This window comes from Oncorhynchus tshawytscha, linkage group LG08, assembly GCF_018296145.1.
Source record: "Oncorhynchus tshawytscha isolate Ot180627B linkage group LG08, Otsh_v2.0, whole genome shotgun sequence".
Classification (NCBI taxonomy): Eukaryota; Metazoa; Chordata; class Actinopteri; order Salmoniformes; family Salmonidae; genus Oncorhynchus; species Oncorhynchus tshawytscha.
Window position 1 is genome coordinate 6,945,635 of NC_056436.1, and position 20,477 is coordinate 6,966,111.

The 20,477-nt window shown below is 45.2% G+C and overlaps 3 protein-coding genes across 5 annotated transcripts in view; all 3 read right to left on the reverse strand.

The window, feature by feature from the left end:
• Positions 1-10: 10 nt before the first annotated feature.
• Positions 11-14,456, reverse strand: LOC112247872 (protein salvador homolog 1). Of its 2 annotated transcripts, XR_006083857.1 has the most exons (6): positions 13,904-14,456; positions 12,854-13,363; positions 2,627-2,897; positions 1,926-2,081; positions 413-1,161; positions 11-114 (listed from the first exon to the last, which is right to left on the reverse strand). XR_006083857.1 is itself a non-coding variant. In XM_024416681.2 (5 exons), the coding sequence occupies exons 1-5, from the start codon at positions 13,995-13,997 to the stop codon at positions 939-941; spliced, it is 1,254 nt and encodes a 417-aa protein (XP_024272449.1). In that variant the 5' UTR covers positions 13,998-14,456; the 3' UTR covers positions 11-938. The 2 variants fall into 2 exon arrangements, 1 of the variants encoding a protein (XP_024272449.1); XM_024416681.2 differs by having other exon boundaries at positions 11-1,161.
• A 786-nt stretch (positions 14,457-15,242) lies between these two features.
• LOC112247869 (extensin-1-like) lies at positions 15,243-17,695 on the reverse strand. The gene is made up of 2 exons (XM_042326228.1): positions 17,669-17,695; positions 15,243-16,199 (listed from the first exon to the last, which is right to left on the reverse strand). The coding sequence occupies exons 1-2, from the start codon at positions 17,693-17,695 to the stop codon at positions 15,243-15,245; spliced, it is 984 nt and encodes a 327-aa protein (XP_042182162.1).
• LOC112247868 (ninein-like) overlaps positions 17,284-20,477 on the reverse strand; it is a 55,656-nt gene continuing 52,462 nt past the window's right edge. For both annotated transcript variants that reach the window (XM_042325153.1, XM_042325152.1), the window contains 2 exons: positions 19,331-19,447; positions 17,284-18,823 (listed from right to left, as the gene is read on the reverse strand). In XM_042325153.1, coding sequence (XP_042181087.1) covers positions 18,596-18,823; positions 19,331-19,447 — 345 coding nt within the window. In that variant the 3' untranslated portion in view covers positions 17,284-18,595. The remainder of the gene's footprint in view (positions 18,824-19,330; positions 19,448-20,477) is intronic.

Genomic DNA, 20,477 nt, shown 5'->3' on the forward strand with positions numbered 1-20,477 from the left:
AGGAGATCTCTGTGCTGTAGTAACCTCAGGAGGAGATCTCTGTGCCGTAGTAACCTCAGGAGGAGATCTCTGTGCCGTAGTAACCTCAGGAGGAGATCTCTGTGCCGTAGTAACCTCAGGAGGAGATCTGTGCCGTAGTAACCTCAGGAGGAGAGATCTGTGCCGTAGTAACCTCAGGAGGAGAGATCTGTGCCGTAGTAACCTCAGGAGGAGAGATCTGTGCCGTAGTAACCTCAGGAGGAGAGATCTGTGCCGTAGTAACCTCAGGAGGAGATCTCTGTGCCGTAGTAACCTCAGGAGGAGATCTCTGTGCCGTAGTAAACTCAGGAGGAGATCTCTGTGCCGTAGTAAACTCAGGAGGAGATCTCTGTGCCGTAGTAACCTCAGGAGGAGATCTCTGTGCCGTAGTAACCTCAGGAGGAGATCTCTGTGCCGTAGTAACCTCAGGAGGAGAGATCTGTGCCGTAGTAACCTCAGGAGGAGAGATCTGTGCCGTAGTAACCTCAGGAGGAGAGATCTGTGCCGTAGTAACCTCAGGAGGAGAGATCTGTGCCGTAGTAACCTCAGGAGGAGATCTCTGTGCCGTAGTAACCTCAGGAGGAGAGATCTGTGCCGTAGTAACCTCAGGAGGAGAGACCTGTGCTGTAGTAACCTCAGGAGGAGAGATCTGTGCTGTAGTAACCTCAGGAGGAGAGATCTGTGCTGCAGGGGTGGGACAACAGTTCACCAGGGCTGAATTCCGTATGAACAGTGAGTCATTGAAGTCCAATGTTGAGCACAGAGTCCATTCCTCCGTCCAGTCAATTTGGGGTTGTATTCATTAGTGCACACCGTAGCAAACTGTTTAGCAACAACCAACTGGTTTATTATTGGACAAATTCAGGTAGGTCCTTCTTTGTTTTCTCCCCGTTTGCTTCCTAGTGAATTTACGACCCAGTTCACATGTTCCCTGTGAAGTTCTTGCCCGACTGCTGCTGGGCCTGAGTGTACCACTGCTGCCTCGGTTTCCTTTGGTCCACCTCAGACAGCAGGGCCTGACGGTAGGCCTCGTAGGACTTGACGATGCGCTCCAGTTCCTTCATGAAGAGCAGCTTCAACATGCCCTGGTACGTGTCCAGATCCACCAGCTGGAACAGCTCCCACTTCAGGATGTGGTCATACCTGGTGGAAGAGAGAGGTAAGCACCTGAACATCCTGTCTGTCCATATCCTTATACCTGAACATCCTGTCTGCCTCCTCACGGTCTACATCCTTATACCTGAACATTCTGACTGTCTACATCCTTATACCTGAACATCCTGTCTGCCTCCATCCTTATACCTGAACATCCTGTCTGTCTACATCCTTATACCTGAACATCCTGTCTGTCTACATCCTTATACCTGAACATTCTGACTGTCTACATCCTTATACCTGAACATTCTGACTGTCTACATCCTTATACCTGAACATCCTGTCTGTCTACATCCTTATACCTGAACATCCTGTCTGTCTACATCCTTATACCTGAACATCCTGTCTGTCTACATCCTTATACCTGAACATCCTGTCTGCCGCCTGAAAGTCCACATCACAGGGAAGTGTAATCATAATACATAGGATTTTAATAATGCTTGTTTAAAACCCAAAGTCCCTTTTACAGTAACGCAGCCACGGTAAAATCCCTTTTACAGTAACGCAGCCACGGTAAAATCCCTTTTACAGTAACGCAGCGACCGGTAAAAGGTGACGAGAACCTCTAACGTAGCCATCACTAAATCAATAAACACGAAAACCTGTTCCAGGATATTTATGCAAGTTGTTAAGTTATGAGAAAGAGTACAGTATCGAGCCCCAGGCTTTCCCCACTGCCTCAGCCATGGAAACAAGTACGGGGGTAAATCCCCACAGATATATGGGAGGAAAACCAGGTGGCCGTTACTCACTTGAGCGGGGCGCGGGCATACACCTGTAGCCAGTCAGGGATCTCTGCCGTGTGGTACGGGTTGGCTGGTACCAGTACCGGATGGTTCCTCTCCGAGGGGCGAGGCTGGTACACTACCGGAGGGGGCAGGGGAGGGGGCTGGTCATAACGAGGCACGCTGGAGCAGATGGAGAGGGGGGGTTGGACAGTAAGTATGGACAAAGGCAAGGAGTTGAGTTTATCATCATGTGAAAAACAAAATGGTTGAAAAAAATAGAACAAAGAAGAAGTCTACATTTCCTCCCCTACCTAGGAGCACAGGGGTGGAGTCTGTCTGTCTACCTAGGAGCACAGGGGTGGAGTCTGTCTGTCTACCTAGGAGCACAGGGGTGGAGTCTGTCTGTCTACCTAGGAGCACAGGGGTGGAGTCTGTCTGTCTACCTAGGAGCACAGGGGTGGAGTCTGTCTGTCTACCTAGGAGCACAGGGGTGGAGTCTGTCTGTCTACCTAGGAGCACAGGGGTGGAGTCTGTCTGTCTACCTAGGAGCACAGGGGTGGAGTCTGTCTGTCTACCTAGGAGCACAGGGGTGGAGTCTGTCTGTCTACCTAGGAGCACAGGGGTGGAGTCTGTCTGTCTACCTAGGAGCACAGGGGTGGAGTCTGTCTGTCTCTACAGCCTACCTAGGAGCACAGGGGTGGAGTCTGTCTGTCTCTACAGCCTACCTAGGAGCACAGGGGTGTCTATACTGAGCCCTCTTGTTGAGGTGGTCCACGTAGTAGGTCCCAAACTCAGCTGACTCCACCTTCTCCCAGCCAGGGGGCAGACCCTCTCTCTCCAGGGGGTGGGACCAGTGGGTGGTGTTGGTGTTGTGGTCGATGTAGTACTTCCTGCCTCGGATGGTCCAGTCTACCGTCCAACCACGGGGCAGGGGGAGGTCCTCGCCGCTCGGACTGGACAGGTTCCCCAGAGACTTAGCCTGCATCCGACCAATACCTGGGGACCCAGAGAGGAGGAGAGCAGAGGAGGGAGAAGAGGAGAACAGTTAGGCTGTGTCCCACTCCCAAATGACCCCCTATTACGAGGGTTTCCCAAACTCAGTCCTGGGGCCCACTGGGTGCACGTTAAGGGTTTTTGCCGTAGCACTACACAGCCGATTCAAATAACCAACTGATCATCATCAAGCTTTATTTATTTGAATCAGCTGTGTTGTGCTAAAAATTCTAATAGTTCGCCTAATTTCAGTTTGTGACAAAACAAGCAAAATATAGTGTAGAGAATCATTGTACCATCCACACCACTGAGAAATATGGTTGACCGATTAATTAGGGCCGATTTCAAGTTTTCATAACAATCGGAAATCTGTATTTTTTGGGGCGCCGATTTGCAGATTTAAATGTTTTATTTTTTATACCTAGGCAAGTCAGTTAAGAACACATCCTTATTTTCATTGACGGCCTAGGAAAGGTGGGTTAACTGCCTTGTTCAGGGGCAGAACGACAGATTTGTACCTTGTCAGCTCGGGGGTTTGAACTTGCAACCTTCCAGTGACTAGTCCAACGCTCTAACCACTAGGCTACCCTGCCGCCCCATTTGGGACGTTTCTTAGATAAAAACACTAATCCAATCTTGCAAACTTACAGTTAACTAGTCCAACGCAATAACGACCTGCCTCTCTCTCGTTGCACTCCACAAGGAGACTGCCTGTTATACGAATGCAGTAAGCCAAGGTAAGTTGCTAGCTTGCATTAAACTTATCTTATAAAAAACAATCAATCATAATCACTAGTTAACTACACATGGTTGATGATATTACTAGATATTATCTAGTGTGTCCTGCGTTGCATATAATCTGACTAAGCATACAAGTATCTAAGTATCTGACTGAGCGGTAGTAGGCGGAAGCAGGCCCGTAAACATTCATTCACACAGCACTTTCGGGCGTTTTGCCAGCAGCTCTTCGTTGTGTGTCAAGCATTGCGCTGTTTATGACTCCAAGCCTATCAACTACCAAGATGAGGCTGGTGTAACCGAAGTGAAATGGCTGGCTAGTTAGTGCGCGCTAATAGCGTTTCAAACGTCACTCGCTCTGAGCCTGTGGTTGTTCCCCTTGCTCTGCATGGGTAACGCTGCTTCGATGGTGGCTGTTGTCGTTATGTTGCTGGTTCGAGCCCAGGTAGGAGCGAGGAGAGGGACGGAAGCTATACTGTTACACTGGCATTACTAAAGTGCCTATAAGAACATCCAATAGTCAAAGGTTAATGAAATAAAAATGGTATAGAGGGAAATAGTCCTATATTAACTACAACCTAAAACTTCTTACCTGGGAATATTGAAGACTCATGTTAAAAGGAACCACCAGCTTTCATATGTTCTCATGTTCTGAGCAAGAAACTTAAACGTTAGCTTTCTTACATAGCACATATTGCACTTTTACTTTCTTCTCCAACACTTTTTTTTGTGCATTATTTTAACCAAATTGAACATGTTTCATTATTAATTCGAGGCATTATATTAAGTTAAAAGTCTTCATTCAGTATCGTTGTAATTGTCATTATTACAAATAAATAAAATATATATATAAAAAATTAAAAAAATTGGCCGATTAAATCGGTATCGCTGTTGAAAAATCATAATCGGTTGGCCTCTAATCAAAACCATTGTATTTTCAGCTGGTGTACAAAACCGAAAGTAAAAAGACGCAAATAAACTAAACTTAACAGAAACGGGACCCCTAGAAATACATTAATGACAATTACCACAAATATCTTGGAAATTGTCAGGTTACTCAGCAAAGGTACATATTGCAGCGCATACTCTAAAAATGTATTTAAAAAATAGCCTTAGTGTAATTTAAAAAAATATTCTAATGTTACTGTCACCACTACAAAAAAAAACCCATTTTATTTTGTTCTTTAACATTTAATTGAAATACTGTATAACTAATTCCATTCATTCCTATGAAGGATCACTCCGACAAAAGCCTCTCAGTGGCCAATACATAGCATCAGCAATCCAGGGGTTTACGCACACACACCATTGGTTGGTGCTCATGGGTCCGTTAACATGGAAATTAAATCAAATAAAATTGTACAAATGAGAACTGTAGCATCAAAAAGATAGAGAGCAGATATTTTCAGCACATTTGGCAGCTGGAATCTGATCAATTCTGCCTGGGAGTGATGGACGACGACACGATTACTGCTCTTAGCCAGCTCGTGAGTGAAGGACTGGAATGTGCACGCGTTCCACAGAAACACACTCCTCTGTCCACAGAGAGGGAAACATTGGTTCAGTCTGTTACAGAGCATTGTCTGAGAGGAGAAATTAACTGGGACAACTACTAAATCCCCAAAAAGCTTCAATCTGTACTAGTAACAGCACTGGGAGTAGCCGGCCACCTAGAAAAAGGAGACAGTCCAGACCTTCAAAACATTTTTCCAAACTATCAATATTTTTGGTGGCCTCTGGTACATTCTAATGACTCGATTCCATCCAAAATACACAGCAAAACTATTAAATACTTCATTAAAAAAATGTTTTTTTACCTCCACAGATTAGAAACATTAGTTGTGTTATTGAGTGTAAAATGACTAGACTTTACCATTTAAAACGACTGAAAATGTATGAATTCTGTCAATTTAAAACAAAAAGGTAGGGGAGTGTATCAGAAAACCAGTCAGTATCTGGTGTGACCACCATTTGCCTCATGCAGCGCGACACATCTCCTTCTCACAGAGTTGATCAGGCTGTTGATTGTGGCCTGTGGAATGTTGTCCCACTCCTCTTCATTGGCTGTGTGAAGTTGCTGGATGTTGGCGGGAACTGGAACACTCAGTCATACACGTCGATCCAGAGCATCCCAAACAGGCTCTATGGGATTCTCTGCTGAGTCACTGGCTTACTGGAGCTCTTTCATGCCGTTCCTAGGAGGGGTGCGTCACTTGAGTGGGTTGAGTCACTGACGTGATCTTCCTGTCCGGGTTGGCGCCCCCATCGGGTTTGTGCCGTGGGGAGATCATCGTGGGCTATACTTGGGCCTTGTCTCAGGGTAGTAAGTTGGTGGTTTGAAGATATCCCTCTAGTGGGGTGGGGGCTGTGCTTTGGCAAAGTGGGTGGGGTTCCTATCCTGCCTGGGGGTAAAGTTGATTTATATGGTGAGTATGCAGGCCATGGAAGAACTGAGACATTTTCAGCTTCCAGGAATTGTGTACAGATCCTTGCGACATGGGGCCGTGCATTATGCTGAAACATGAGGCGATGGCGGCAGATGAATGGCACGACAATGGGCCTCAGGATCTCGTCATGGTATCTCTGTGTATTCAAATTGACATAAACAAAATGCAATTGTGTCCGTAGTTTATTCCTGCTCATACCATAACCCCACCATGGGGCACTCTGTTCACAACGTTGACATCAGCAAACCGCTCGCCCACACAACGCCATACACGTGGTTTACGGTTGGTTAGACATACTGACAAATTCTTTAAAACGACTTGAGGCGGCTTATGGTAGAGAAATGAACATTAAATGCTCTGGTGGACATTCCTGCAGTCAGAATGCCAATTGCATGCTCCCTCAAAACTTGACATCTGTGGCATTGTGGCCTTATTGTCCCCAGCACAAGGCGCACCTATGTAATGATCATGCGGTTTAATCAGCTTCTTGATATGCCACACCTGTCAGGTGGATGCATTATCTTGGTAAAGTAAAAATGCTCACTAACAGGGATGTAAACAAACGTGTGCTCAACATTTGAGAGAAATAAGCTTTGTGTGTGTAAAATACATTTGTGGGATGTTTCATTTTAGCTCATGAAACAGACAAACACTTTACATGTAGAGTTTTGATGGATTCTGAGTTCTGACTCCTAACCTTGGAATAGTGTTAATTATTATTATTTTATTTAACTAGGCAAGTTAAATTATCATGTTATCCAATTGAAATATTGAGTGCCATAGTCTGGTTTCTACACCAGAAGTGAATGGGTATGTGCACGAGGAATGTATATGATGGAGGCAATTAAACTGGAATGTACTGAGTGAAGGAAAGATAATCCCATGGTTGGCAGGCACTGATAAGGGTGGAGAGATGTGGGTTAGTGAGGAATGGAGATCCGGTCCGGTCACATTAAGGGAGAAGGAACAGTTTATTGCCCGCGTCACTTAATTTCTTGCCTAGTAATAAATATGTAATGTTTAGAGAGAAGGAATATATATATATATATTACCACTGGTGGAACTGTGTCTTTCTGTGCAGCTGTATGGCCTAATCAGTGAATTAAACTTGGTTTGAGCTTTACTAAATCGTCTGTGAAATTTTATAAAAGGTTCATTTAGAACCTAACAGTTTATATTTGTGTTCAGTGTAGTTGCTCCACAATACTAACCTAATTGACAGTGTAAAATGAGGGAAGCCTGAACAGATTACCAATATTCCAACAACAAAAAATGCATCCTGTTTGCAACAAGGCACTAAAGTAATACTTGCAAAAAATGTGGCAAAGCCATTAACTTTTTGTCCTGAAAACAAAGTGTTGTTGGATTTCCCCAAATATACAATATATTGAGTACCACTCTCCATATTTTCAAGCAGAGTGGTGGCTGCATCATGTTATGGGTATGCTTGTAATCGTTAAGGACTTGGGGAGTTTCAGCATAGAAGCGGAATAGAGCTAAGCACTGGCAAAATCGTAGAGGAAAACCTGGATCAGTCTGCTTTCCACCAGACACAGGGTGATTAATTCACCTTTCAGCAGGACAATAACCTAAACCACATGGCCAAATCTACACTGGAGTTGCTTACCCAGAAGACAACAGTGAACGTTCCAGAGGGACCAAGTTTGGACTTAAATCTATAGCAATACTTGAAAATGGTTGTCTAGCAATGATCAACAACCAAATTGGACAGAGCTTGAAGAATAAAACAATTAAGTTTTTAAAATGGGCAAATGTTGCACAATCCAGGTGTGAAAAGCTCTTCGATATTTACCCAGAAAGACTCTCAGCTGTAATCGCTGCCAAAGGTGCTTCTAACATGTAGTCTCAGGTAAATGAGATATTTCTGTATTTCACTCTAAATAAAATGTGCAAACAATTATAAAAAATAAAATAAGATTTTCACTGCCATTATGGGGTATTTATTATGGGGTAACGTGGAATTTTTATTTTAACCTTTATTTAACTAGGCAAGTCAGTTAAGAACAAATTCTTATTTTCAATGACGGCCTAGGAACAGTGGGTTAACTGCCTTGTTCAGGGGCAGAACGACAGATTGGTACATTGTCGGCTCGGGGGTTTGAACTTGCAACCTTCCGGTTACTAGTCCAACGCTCTAACCACTAGGCTACCCTGCCGCCCCGGAATAAGTTACGGGGTCTGAAAACTTTCTGGAGGCAAAAAGTATTCATACTTCAGGAAAGTATTCAGACCCCTTGACCATTTCCACATTTTGGGAAGTTACAGCTTTATTCTAAAATTGTTTTAGAAATTGCTAATGTACAAAAAAAAAAAAAAAAAAAAAGGAAATATCAACTTTTACATAAGTACCGTGCTTCTACTTAGTACTTTGTTGAAGAACAATTGGCAGCGATCACAGCCAAGTCTTCTTTGGTGTGACGCTACAAGCTTGGCACACCTGTATTTGGGGAGTTCCTCCCATTCTTCTCTGCAGATCCTCTCAAGCTCTGTCAGGTTGGATGGGGAGTGTTGCTGCACAGATATTCTCAATGTCTCTCGAGAGATGTTTGGTCGGGTTCAAGTCCAGGCTCCGGCTGGACCACTCAAGGACATTCAAGACTTCCCCACAGCATGATGCGGCCACCACGCTTTCCCGTAGGGATGGTGCCAGGTTTCCTCCAAATGTGACGCTTGCCATTCAGCTCTAGGAAGAGTCTTGGTGGTTCAAAAATGATTCCATTTAAAAATTATGGAGGCCACGGTGTTCTTGGGGACCTTCAATGCTGCAGAAATGTTTTGGTACCCTTCCTCAGATCTGTGCCGACACAGTCATGTTTCGGAGCTCTACGGACAATTCCTTCGACCTCATGGCTTGGTTTTTGCTCTGACATGCACTGTCAACTGTGGAACATTATATAGACAGGTGTGTGCTTTTCCAAATCATGTCCAATCAATTAAAAATTAACCACAGGTGGACTCCAATCAAGTTGTAGAAACATCCCAAGGATGATCAATGGAAACAGGAAGCACCTGAGCTCAATTGAGTATTATAGCAAAGGGTCTGAATACATAAGGCATGTTTTTTTTATTTGTAATAAATTTGCAAAAATATCCAAATACCTGTTTTCGCTTTATCATTATGGGGTATTGTCTAGATTTAAATTTTATTTTAGAATAACAAAAGGTGTCTTGTCACAAGACAACTGGATTGGCTCAAACGCATTAAGGAGGAAAGAAATTACACAAATTAAAAAGAAACACCTGTTAATTAAAATGCATTCCAAGTGACTACCTCATGAAGCTGGTTGAGAGAATGCCAAGAGTGTGCAAAGATGTCATCAAGGCAAAGGGTGGCTACTTTAAAAAACCTCATTATCTAAAATATATTTTGATTTGTTTAACACTTTTTTGGTTACTACATGATTCCATATGTGTTATTTCATAGTTTTGATGTCTTCACTGTTATGCTACAATGTAGAAAATAGTAAAAATAAAGAAAAAGCCTTGGATGAGTAGGTGTGTCCAAACTTGACTGGTACAACGTCAATTATTTTACACATATTTAACCACTGTTGTTGCTGTTGTGTTGGCACAAAACTACTAAACATACTCCCAAACATGTTTAAAACTGGTACCGGGTTACCTTAAAAAACAGAACACCATTTGTGTTTGTGAGAGTCTCCCCTTCCCACAGTAGGGTCATATTAGTTTGTAGCCCGAACAGTTTTGGCTACAGACAGAAGTTGACACGTCGATGGTAGCGACTTCAGACAGGTCCTATGGCGCTTGTGGAGGGGAGGGGGGGGTCGTATACGTTACACATGTTTGTGAGAAGACCAATTTTCAGGATGTCTCCTGGTCTGACATACAGAGCCATAAAAGCTCTGCCATTTTACACTGCGGATGGGAAGACAGACAAAAAAGGCAGACAGACGAAAAAGGCAGATGCGATGTATTGAGACGACACGAACAGTGCGTCAAATCGACTCTTAAGGATTACTGTACACACAGAGAAAGACTCGTAGAGTAAAACATTTGAAACGAAGCAGTCTGGGATTGAGGTATTTGACTTGGGGCGGGCGGTCCCACTCAGTCTGCAAATTACTAGTTTGCAGCCAGACTACATTTTGAAGATCCAAACAGTGAGGTTTAACTGAACCGGCACCACCCCTTTCTCTTAAGGCTTTATCCAAACAACAAAAAAACAAGGATCTGCTAGCTGAGTACCCGGAAGAACGGTATAGCAGCTAAGACAGACTTCTACACCTGTTTATAAGCTGTGTCAACTAGTTACAATAAAGCTTCATGGCCAATGCATTCATGCTCATACAGAAGACTGGCAGTCCAGGAATTAACCATTGAATATTTTTTATTTTATTTTACCTTTAACTAGGCAAGTCAGTTAAAGAACAAATTCTTTTTTTTTTTCAATGACGGCCTAGGAACAGTGGGTTAACTGCCTGTTCAGGGGCAGAACGACGTACCTTGTCAGCTCTGGGATTTGAACTTGCAACCTTCCGGTTACTAGTCCAGCGCTCTAACCACTAGGCTACCCTGCCGGTTACTAGCCTACTCGCCACATCCAATGAGCAGCCTACTGAGCAGCCTACTCGCCACATCCAATGAGCAGCCTACTGAGCAAAGCAATGTCAACATATTACTTCCCATATCATAGCGGACACAAGGCTGTTTGGCTCATCTCAGTCACAAAGAAAAATTACTTTGCAGCTGTTTCTGAATAATAAACAAACGCGTGCTGGAGGTTGGTAAACATTAAAATAAAACCCAGTCCTAAAACGAAAACCTAAAATAATTTGTATGTCATATCATAGGAATCACAGATTTGTAGTGGGCAGTTCAGATGTGTCACTTCAAGCCCAAATACATGATACTTGACTAAAATGATGACTTAAATCGGTGTACAACCTCATGGCTAAAGCCCTGGCCATTGTCTTTCAGCTGGGAAAACGTGGCGTTTTACTGCTGTGTGCATTTAAGGCCTCAATCATAATTTTCTTCTTGTTGACTAAACTGCAATACTGAGTCATAGCTTTCATTAAATATGTATCAAATTTCAAAAAGGTGTATGGTAACAGTTGAATAAGTTGAGAGAGGAAAAAAATAAACCCGCACACTGCTCTGGCTAGTGTCACTGCTCTGGCTAGTGTCACTGCTCTGGCTAGTGTCACTGCTCTGGCTAGTGTCACTGCTCTGGCTAGTGTCACTGCTCTGGCTAGTGTCACTGCTCTGGCTAGTGTCACTGCTCTGGCTAGTGTCACTGCTCTGGCTAGTGTCACTGCTCTGGCTAGTGTCACTGCTCTGGCTAGTGTCACTGCTCTGGCTAGTGTCACTGCTCTGGCTAGTAGTGTCACTGCTCTGGCTAGTGTCACTGCTCTGGCTAGTAGTCACTGCTCTGGCTAGTAGTCACTGCTCTGGCTAGTGTCACTGCTCTGGCTAGTGTCACTGCTCTGGCTAGTAGTCACTGCTCTGGCTAGTAGTCACTGCTCTGGCTAGTGTCACTGCTCTGGCTAGTGTCACTGCTCTGGCTAGTGTCACTCACTGCTCTGGCTAGTGTCACTCACTGCTCTGGCTAGTGTCACTCACTGCTCTGGCTAGTGTCACTCACTGCTCTGGCTAGTGTCACTGCTCTGGCTAGTGTCACTGCTCTGGCTAGTGTCACTGCTCTGGCTAGTGTCACTGCTCTGGCTAGTGTCACTGCTCTGGCTAGTGTCACTGCTCTGGCTAGTGTCACTGCTCTGGCTAGTGTCACTGCTCTGGCTAGTGTCACTGCTCTGGCTAGTGTCACTGCTCTGGCTAGTGTCACTGCTCTGGCTAGTGTCACTGCTCTGGCTAGTATCACTGCACTGCTGGCTAGTATCATCACTGCTCTGGCTAGTGTCACTGCTGCCCTGGCTAGTATCACTGCTCTGGCTAGTATCACTGCTCTGGCTAGTGTCACTGCTCTGGCTAGTATCACTGCTCTGGCTAGTGTCACTGCTGCCCTGGCTAGTATCACTGCTCTGGCTAGTATCACTGCTCTGGCTAGTGTCACTGCTCTGGCTAGTGTCACTGCTCTGGCTAGTGTCACTGCTCTGGCTAGTGTCACTGCTCTGGCTAGTGTCACTGCTCTGGCTAGTAGTATCACTCACTGCCCTGGCTAGTAGTATCACTCACTGCCCTGGCTAGTAGTATCACTCACTGCCCTGGCTAGTAGTATCACTCACTGCCCTGGCTAGTAGTATCACTCACTGCCCTGGCTAGTAGTATCACTCACTGCCCTGGCTAGTAGTATCACTCACTGCCCTGGCTAGTAGTATCACTCACTGCCCTGGCTAGTAGTGTCACTGCTCTGGCTAGTAGTATCACTGCCCTGGCTAGTAGTATCACTGCTCTGGCTAGTAGTATCACTGCTCTGGCTAGTAGTATCACTGCTCTGGCTAGTAGTATCACTGCTCTTTAAGCTTTACGTATCATCCTCAAGGCCTTCCTCAGGTCTTTTCAAAGACAAAAAGAAAGAAAAAAGCTCTGACTAAGGCCGATACGTAAAGCTTAATAATGAGCAGTGATACTAGCAAGAGCAGTGTACGGGTTTCTTATTCCCCCTCATCATATTGTATCCAATTGAAATGGGTTCAACTGATAAAAAAAAAAAAGTATTAGGTAAGACTTATTTGGGGTGGTTTCTGGGATAGTTTAGATGTATTTAAAAAAAAATTAAAAAAATCCAGGACTAAGATTAATTTATGTCTGGGGAAACCACCACTTTATGCTTACCTGTTGGCGGTCTGTTTGGGGTCGGCGAAGTGTGTTGTGGTGGTGGTAGTCTTTGGAAGTTTGGATGTTCGTTGTGTTCATAGTATCTATAGTCCTCATGGAAGCGTTCAGGTGCTCTGGGCTGCTGGGGCCTGGGCTGAGGCCGTCTCTGCTGCTGCTGGCTGTCGTAGTAAGGTTCTGGAGGCGGGGGGTAGTAGTAGCGTCCAGCGTCACCGTTCTCAGCCACGGCACTCACGTCCGTGAGGAAGGACTGTGAGGAGCCTCCGTACTCGTGGGTTATATCCCCCAGGCTACGTGGTAGGTACGGAGGGGCTGACATCCTATGGCTCTCCCTCCGAGCCACCTCGTGGGGTGGTCTCTGCACAGGGGCGCGCAGGAAGCTCTTGTTGCGGACCACCACAGGTTCAGGGCTGGTTCCCACAGGGTAGGCTGAGGGACCAGGCTCCGGCAGAGGGACCTCGGTGCGTCTGGGAATAGTGGGTCCATGTCTGATGAATGAGGGCATGAGATCTGAAACAGACCAACAGGTGTATGTGTCAAAAACATTAGGGAGGGGAGACGGACTACAAGCTTGAAAAAGTTGGGTATTCGACAATAAATTTACCAATCCACTGAATCGTATCATTGACACAAAGACCCCTGGAATCAGTCTCTACATTCTGAACATTCAGATTAGAGTTCTGACTCGTCCGCGCTCTACCAACATCTTTAGTTAGTAACTAAAGCCTTTCACTCAACAAAATCATGTTTGGAAATCAACAATGGATGTATTAATGTAACGTTCGGGACCAGAGCTAGCTAACAAGTTAGCTGAATAGCGCTTGGGACCAGAGCTAGCTAACTAGTTAGCCGCATATAGAAATCAACCTTTGGCAAACGCTGGCAAGCTAGCTACTAGTTAGACATGCAGAAGACACAGTAACTATTAAATATTACGTTTACCAAACTTCTTATGATTGGGTATCAACATATGACCAAAAACTCGCGACTTGTAAAAAGTGAACGAAGAGACATTGCTAACCTAGGTAGCTAGTTAGCCAACCAACTTACTTCTCAGGACTGGTGAAGTCTCCTTCTTCACATATTTCCCGTGTACTTCCGCTGGTTTCGACGCCTCGCTTTTACTTTTCTTTCTTGAAAGCATAACTCAAAAAGGAGACATCAATGCAATGTAATAAACTCGTGGAAAGTTCCCCAAAAACTACGAGCGTCCCTTCCAATCTGTAGTGTGTACATTTTAGCTAACTAAAGTTAGCTAGCTAGCTAGGCTAATTAAACTACAGACTTGGCTAACGTTAGTTACCTTACGCATACCTTTTGCTAATAATTCTGGCAATTTAGACAATCAGCCAAAATAGAACGATTGCTTGTATCAATTAATTCTAGCCAGTTTTGCTGAAGTAAACTATTTTCGCCCGGGTTAAATCACAGTTTTTCTTCTCCAAGCCAGTTGAAGTCGAAGTAGCTTTTCCATTCAGTGGAGTTCTCCAGCCCATGTCATCAGCTCCACACAAACTGCTCACCGCCTCCTCACTTCATTCCAGCCCGCGGAGGGTTGTGGGATACCACAGTGAAGTCATACCGTAGCTACATATGCTCACAGTTTAAAATACAATAGGGAGGGAAAAAAAGGGGGGTAAAAAATAGGGAGGAAAAAGGGGGGTAAGAATAGGGAGGTAAAAGGGGGGTATTTTTTATTTTTTTAAATACAAAAATTAACTTATATTTTATTAACTTTTTTTTTTGTTTTTTTTTTTGTAGTTTGAAGGATAGCACTTGTTTGTAGCCAAATAGACCACTGCACCATCCCAAGTAGCCTCTTGTCAAAGTCTGTTTTGAAGGGATGGCCCAACTGAATAAATACCTACAAATATCCTCACATCCCATATGAGAATGGGTTGTCATTCCTTATCAGGAATGTTCTCTGGTACAGTGGTTTAGTATCATGGTAAAAAAATATAAAAAACTTCGCTCATCGTCAGTGACAACTTTTGTGATCAACTTAACATTCTTTGAGACAAACAATTATTATTGGATACAAATAAGTTATATGCAACATATTTCCTAATATTATATTGAAAGATGAATGAAAAACCTTCAAACAAAAAGGTACTGTATTCTAGAGGTAGGTATGTGACATACACTACAATGTGTAAATATGTAAATAACTGACAGTAAGTGAACGTCAGAATAACCCTCAGAGCTGTCCCGTAGCTAGTACGATGAGAATGAATTAAAATGCTCCAAAACTGGAGATTAAATTAAAAGTTAACTTGATATGCATGGAAGCTGCTATGTAAGCACGAGTTTTCCACTATAAAACAACAGCACTTTGAAACGTTTCTAAATGTCATAATTCAAATAAAAACATCTGCAATGTTTTCATACTTTAAAAGACTAAGAAGATGCGGGCTGGTGTTGGACTGGTGTTGGACTGGTGTTGGACTGGTGTTGGACTGGTGTTGGACTGGTGGTGGACTGGGGGTCGACTGGGGGTGGACTGGTGTTGGACTGGTGTTGGACTGGTGTTGGACTGGGGGTGAACTGGGGGTGGACTGATGGTGGACTGGTGTTGGACTGGTGTTGGACTGGGGGTGGACTGGTGGGGTAATACTAGTTGGACTGGTGGTGGGCTGGTGTTGGACTGGTGTTGGACTGGGGGTGGACTGGTGGTGGACTGGTGGTGGACTGGGGTGGACTGGTGTTGGACTGGTGGTGGACTGGTGTTGGACTGGTGTTGGACTGGTGGTGGACTGGTGGTGGACTGGTGTTGGACTGGTGTTGGACTGGTGGTGGACTGGTGTTGGACTGGTGTTGGACTGGGGGTGGACTGGGGGTGAACTGGTGGTGGACTGGGGGTGGACTGGTGGTGGACTGGTGTTGGACTGGCGTTGGACTGGCGGTGGACTGGCGTTGGGCTGGCGTTGGGCTGGCGGTGGACTGGCGGTGGACTGGCGGTGGACTGGCGGTGGACTGGCGTTGGACTGGTGGTGGACTGGCGTTGGACTGGTGGTGGACTGGTGTTGGGCTGGTGTTGGGCTGGTGGTGGACTGGTGGTGGACTGGTGTTGGACTGGTGTTGGACTGGCGGTGGACTGGTGTTGGACTGGTGTTGGACTGGCGGTGGACTGGTTTTGGACTGGTGGTGGACTGGCGTTGAACTGGTGGTGGACTGGTGTTGGACTGGCGGTGGCTGGTGTTGGACTGGTGTTGGGCTGGTGTTGGACTGGTTTTGGACTGGCGGTGGACTGGTGTTGGACTGGTGGTGAACTGGTGGTGAACTGGTGGTGGACTGGTGTTGGACTGGTGGTGGACTGGCGGTGGACTGGTGTTGGACTGGCGGTGGACTGGTGAGAACAGGACCACTACAAAGCAGGATCAAAGTGTCAGATTGCTAAGTTGCCTAAATATTCTATTATGACGTTTTATTTTGTAACAAAGATGAGCTTGAAAATGGGCATGGCCTCATTTATTTAAAAAACAAAAAAATACATTTATAGGTTTATCTTTCTCTTTTTTTAATCAACCATAAAATCAACAGTTATTTCTGGTTGCTTATCAAAGTTAGACGGCGAACTCAAAGATCCTGCTTTGTAGTATATCGCTCCGAGTAGATGATAATGCTGTAATGTACAAGTATTGGGCCTTGGGTATGCCAGTAGGTGGAGTGGTAGTGTAATGCTGTAGTTCCGTCCAAAGACACACATGGTTCCATCCATGTTCAGCTCACACCTGTCTCGCGCACACACCTGTCTCGCGCACACACCTGTCTCGCGCACACACCTGTCTCGCGCACACACCTGTCTCGCGCACACACCTGTCTCGCGCACACACCTGTCTCGCGCACACACCTGTCTCGCACACACCTGTCTCGCGCACACACCTGTCTCGCGCACACACCTGTCTCGCGCACACACCTGTCTCGCGCACACACCTGTCTCGCGCACACACCTGTCTCGCGCACACAACTGTCTCGCGCACACACCTGTCTCGCGCACACACCTGTCTCGCGCACACACCTGTCTCGCGCACACACCTGTCTCGCGCACACACCTGTCTCGCGCACACACCTGTCTCGCGCACACACCTGTCTCGCGCACACACCTGTCTCGCGCACACACCTGTCTCGCGCACACACCTGTCTCGCGCACACACCTGTCTCGCGCACACACCTGTCTCGCGCACACACCTGTCTCGCGCACACACCTGTCTCGCGCACACACTGTCTCGCGCACACACCTGTCTCGCGCACACACCTGTCTCGCGCACACACCTGTCTCGCGCACACACCTGTCTCGCGCACACACCTGTCTCGCGCACACACCTGTCTCGCGCACACACCTGTCTCGCGCGCACACACCTGTCTCGCACACACCTGTCTCGCACACACCTGTCTCGCACACACCTGGCTGCTACATTAGGACCAGTTGATAGGTAATAAATCAAATTTTATTGGTCACATACACATGGTAAGCAGATGTTATTACGATTGTAGCGAAATGCTAGGGGACTGGAGGTAGGGCACAGGTAGGGCGTAGGTGGGCTCAGGTAGGGCACAGGTGGGCTCAGGTAGAGTGTAGTCTTTGGCGGCCACTCCATCCTACTGTCCTTCTGGACCCCTCACTTTCTCCCCCCAACAAATAGGTTTGCAAAAAAAAAAAAAAAAAAATTCACCTGAGAAACATGTTCTCTCCAAACCTGCTGGTTACCTCCCTCGTCACCTACCGACTCGATGACTGCAATGCCCTCCTTGATGGTCTCCCCTCAAAAAGCATCCACAGGATGCAGATTGTGCAGAACAGTGTCACACAGGAACCTGGAGATCTGCCCCCATCACCCCCATTCTAGCCTCCACTGGCTACCCACCCAATTTAAAACCAACTTCAAAACCCGCCTGTTACTCTTCAAAAACCCTCAATGCCTCTGGTCCCTAATAACTCAGTGAACTCCTCAGCCTCAAACAGTCTTCAGGTTCACTCCGGTCAAATGCTCAAAGACTCCTTTGCAGTCCCAAAGAAACGCAGAGAAACACTTCTTCAAACGGTGTTTCAGTTTATGTCATCTATGTTGTGTTGTCTGTTTCAAGTTGTATGGTTCCGTCCTTGTGGCCTCCTTTACTATTCCGTGTGTCTTGTGTATGATGAGATAGATGTTGTTCTTCTTTGTTTTCATATCTCGCTGTAATACTGGGTTCAACCGTGTTGGATCGTGCCTGGCCATCTTGTTTCAAGAGGACCACAATGGAAATAAGTCCCACACTTTATTGTGTGTTACTCTCCATGATTTAACTCCTGTGCATGTATGGCTTTTTTCATGTTGTGTGTGTGCTTGTTTTTTTTGTTGTGTTTTTTTATTTTTTTTAAATTTAAAATGGTTGAATTAATAAAGTAAAGCATCTTAACTTCTCACCTAATGTTTTTAGTCCTTTCACTAAAGCTTTTTTTCTTTGAATGATTTCTCTGTAAAGAGCTTTGGGATTTACGTCTGGAAATGAACAGCGCTCTACAAAATGTAATGTGTTATTATAGGAAAGGGTCAAGTGGTAGGGAACTGGGGGTAGGGGATTAGGTGTAGGGGTGAGGGGACTGGGTGTAGGGGTGAGGTATAGTCTTAGGGACCGGTCAAGTGGTAGGGCATTGTGGGTAGGGGATTAGGTGTAGGGGTGAGGGGACTGGGTGTAGGGGTGAGGTATAGTCTTAGGGACCGGTCAAGTGGTAGGGCATTGTGGGTAGGTGTGAGGGGCTCAGGTGGAGTGTGAGGAACAGGTGAAATGGTAGGGCATTGTGGGTAGGGGTGAGGGGCTCAGGTCTCTGACTATCTTGTTGAGGCTGGAGATCTTCTCATCCAGTAGATAGTTCTTCTTCTCTGCTACTTTCTGTCTCCGCTCGGTCATCTCCAAGGCCTTCAGCAGCTGGGTGTTCTCCACGTACAGGTCCTTGATCAACGTATCAGCTTTTCCGTTCTTGTGGTGCTAGAGACAGAACAGAGTGAGAACATCAACCAACCGCATTTATTTTAAAAAGCCCTTTTTACAACAGCAACTGTCACAACAGCAAGTGTCTAACCTTGATACTGTGTCATCAAACATTTACACTGCATCGATTCCATACATGTATTTTATAACAACTTGTCAGAGGGCTCAATAAAACAACTCACGTGACATTATCCAAGTCCCAATGCTAGGTAACCTCACTCAGTAAAAACCAATATAGAAAAAGTGATAACAGATCCTGAGATAACATAGTAAAGAGACCACTGACTGAGGGCTTTAACAGGGGCAGCAGTAGCAGAAAGGTTGTGGGCCAGTAGCAGAAAGGTTGCTGGTTCAGAGCAGACAAGGTGAAAAATCTGTTGACGTGCCCTTGAGCAAGGCACCTAACCTTAATCGCGCCTTTAAAAGTTGTTTAGGATAAAAGCCTGCTAAATGACTATAATGTTAATAGTAAATCCTATATTTGGCCTATAGATTAAACTGTACCTGCTCTTTCAGTTGAGAGACCTTCTCTTTGAGGAGCAGCTTGACGTTATGCAGCGACAGTTCGATTTCCCTCATACGCTCCTCCATCTTCATCATTGTCATCATCGACCTCTCATCCTGGTGATGGAGAAGAGGTATACAGATGTTTAACCATCAGTATGTAACATCTGGCATGTTGAACCATCTTTATGTACCATCTGGCATGTTTAACCATCTTTATGTACCATCTGATATGTTTAACCATCTGTATGTACCATCTGGCATGTTTAACCATCTGTATGTACCATCTGGCATGTTTAGCCATCTTTATGTACCATCTGGCATGTTTAACCATCTGTATGTACCATCTGGCATGTTTAACCATCTGTATGTACCATCTGGCATGTTTAACCATCTGTATGTACCACCTGGCATGTTTAGCCATCTTTATGTACCATCTGACAAGTTTAGCCATATGCATGTACCATCTGGCATGTTTAATCATAGTTTAGCCATATGCATGTACCATCTGGCATGTTTAATCATGTTTATGTACCATCTGGCATGTTTAATAATCTTTATGTACCATACGGCATGTTTAACCATCTTTATGTAACATCGTTATGTACCATCTGACGTGTTTAACCATATTTATGCATCATCTGACATGTTTAACCATCTGTATTTACCATCTGGCATGTTTAACCATCTGTATGCACCATCTGGCATGTTTAACCATCTGTATGCACCATCTGGCATGTTTAACCATCTTTATGCATCATCTAGCATGTTTAACCATCTGGCATGTTTAACCATCTTTATGTACCATCTGGCATGTTTAACCATCTGTATGTACCATCTGGCATGTTTAACCATCTGTATGTACCATCTGGCATGTTTAACCATCTGGCATGTTTAACCATATTTATGTACCATGTTTATGTACCATATGACGTGTTTCACCATATTTATGCATCATCTGGCATGTTGAACCATCTGGCATGTTGAACCATCTGTATGTACCATCTGGCATGTTTAACCATCTGTATGTACGATCTGGCGTGTTTAACCATCTGTATGTACCATCTGGCATGTTTAACCATCTGTATGTACCATCTGGCATGTTTAACCATCTGTATGTACCATCTGGCATGTTTAACCATCTGTA